The sequence below is a fragment of the Halyomorpha halys genome, unplaced genomic scaffold (genome assembly GCF_000696795.3).
Source record: "Halyomorpha halys isolate HHAL.00 unplaced genomic scaffold, Hhal_1.1 Scaffold308.1, whole genome shotgun sequence".
NCBI lineage: Eukaryota > Metazoa > Arthropoda > Insecta > Hemiptera > Pentatomidae > Halyomorpha > Halyomorpha halys.
The window spans coordinates 209,395-212,011 of NW_027107032.1; the positions used below are offsets into that span (position 1 = coordinate 209,395).

General features: G+C 25.9%; 1 protein-coding gene across 1 annotated transcript in view; it reads left to right on the forward strand.

Annotated features, from left to right (window-relative positions):
• LOC136795291 (zinc finger autosomal protein-like) overlaps window positions 1–1,627 on the forward strand; it is a 15,601-nt gene extending 13,974 nt beyond the window's left edge. Inside the window, exon 2 of the mRNA XM_067045397.1 lies at window positions 1,581–1,627. Within this exon, the coding sequence (XP_066901498.1) occupies window positions 1,581–1,627 (47 nt within the window). The remainder of the gene's footprint in view (window positions 1–1,580) is intronic.
• Window positions 1,628–2,617: the final 990 nt, after the last annotated feature.

Genomic DNA, 2,617 nt, shown 5'->3' on the forward strand with positions numbered 1-2,617 from the left:
TATATATATACTACAACAGTAGTTCCCAAAGTAGGTGACACAGTAACCTAGGGTATCCCAAACGTAAGTCAGAGGTGCTGGAAATGCCATTCCCTCAAAATATTACAAAACAAAACTGAATTAAAATGCCAAATATACATTGTATTCCAGCATTCACTCAGCACTTTTGTTTCCAATTTCTTTATATATTCAAATGCTCCAAGGATAATTGTGGCAACTTATTTTTTTTTAACTTGACAAGGGTGCCACAAATTTTATTTTTAGCCCAAAAAAGTGTGTTGTGACAAAAAAAGTTTGGGAACCACTTTACTATAATATTCTTGAATTGTGTATAATGTATTACTTATAAAAACAGGTAGTACAAGAACCAGGAAGAAAAAAAGGCAGTTATTTCACCCCAATTTTTTTATTACTTTAATGAAACCTATGTATAATTAATAGTCAAAATTGATGTCTGCCAAGTATAGGTAGGGGGAATAAAAAATTGTGGCTGTTTCAAAACGTTAAAAAAAGTTTATTTTTCAATATAATTTATTATTATAGTTTATTATAATATAATTAAAGTTTGTTTTTCATTTGGAGGTTTATATCTTTAAAACTACCAACAACAATAGAAAATCTAAGAGAACATCATTAAAGTAGACTAAATTTTCTAAAATATGAGCCCTAATAAAGCTATATACGTTCAATAATTCCTGAGATATGACTTTTTTGAAAGCAACATTTCATAAAAAATCAGAAATTAGTGAATTCATTTTGAGAAATCTATATCCCAAAAAACTATTAGACATACAGATTATTATTAACACTCAAATTAAAGCTAGTTTAATGTAGAATAAAGTAGTTTATGACGTTTATCTTTGTAGGAGTTTGGGTTTTATGATTTTTGACAAAATAAATTCACAAAATGTTAATTTCTAGTTGTTCAGATAAAATTTTTGATTTTTGAAAAAAATGTATCTCAGAAACTATAAGGCGTCCTATGTCTTGCTAGCACTCAAAATAAAGCTAATTTAACTTATTATAAAGTAGTTTATGTATCTAAAGTAGTTTTCATGATATTCGCATATGAATATAAATTTTGCACATGAAATTTTTTCCCAACAACTATAAATCAATTTATTTTAGTAATGATATTTACTACTTGGCAGATTCATCAATTTTGACTTGTAATTATGCATAGTTTTCATTAAAGTAATAAAAAATTGGAGTAAAATAACTGGTTTTGTTTTCCTCTTGGGCCCTTGTACTAAGAAACTTAAATTTACTATTGAAATATAAATACCAGATACAGTTAGCATTGTATGGCTATATTTTGACCATTTTTAGCTATGAAGATACTCTAAATTTGCAATATTTAAATGAAATTTTGCCTGAAATTGATTTTGTTAACAATTGTTTTCTCAAAAGATTGTTTCCATAAAAGAAAAATTCAGTTATTGATTCAGTAAAAAGCATGACTCTTCCAAAATAGAATACTTAGATTACTCCTATATACTCTTCCAGAAATGAGGTAATATTTTTAAGTTCTACTCATTTTACTATTTTTATCAATATGAAAAATGATATATTTTTTCCAGCCCATAATCGAACATCAGAGTTGAATCAGAAAGATACCCTGATGTAATATAATTTCTATTTTTACTTTTTGTTAACAAAACTATATAACTATATCACATATGGTAAAAAGTTGTATGAAAGTTAGAAGGGAAAATATTAAAAAAATAATTGAATCTGTATTAGAAAACAAGATATTTGTTATCTAAGTGTAAGAATTGACAGTCTTTCATATTTTAAATGTTATTTATAACCATATCCTATTGAGAATCTACAGTCTTTCAATAAACAATATTCTCATTATTTTATGCAAGAAATTAACAAAAAACAAATATTCTACATACAGATCTTATCCTTCAAATGTTACACACACACTTTGATTTATGTAGCTTTTTCACTCTTTTTTTTTTTTTTTTTTTTTTTTTTTAATATTTTTTTATTTTATGTATGAATAATTGGTAAAATATATGGTTCATATTTGAGGGAACCACTCAGATTGTAAATTTATCGCAACATTTGCTCCCACAACAGTAAAACATATAAGATACTTCTTGGATGTTCCATTTTATTTAATTACAGTTGTGTACGAGCAACAAAAGCCAAACATATGAATTCAACTTAAACTAAGCATAAATAGCAATAATTATCATTTAAAATTAGCATATAAATTGGAAGTGAAAATAGGAAGAAATAGACATATTTAGACACTGGCAGTGGTCACTATTTTTTAATTAAAAGAACATTAATTTTGATTAAGGACAAAAGATGTCCACCATATAGAATTAATAAAAGCAGAGGAAAAATAAAATTTGTATTCGAAACTATAGAAAAATGAAAACTTAATATACATAAATATAATTATTAATCTAAAAATTTGAACAAGATGGTCAGGGTTGCAGTCAAAAATATTTAAGAACTATTTATTTTCCGACGTTTTGCTCCACATTGTAGAGCTTCATGGAGGCTGTTCAATTTGACTTTAGGACTTGAAAAGTCCTAGATTTACTCAAGACTTTAGAACTTGATGATGTTAAGCTGTTTGTTATTTTTTTAAATAAAT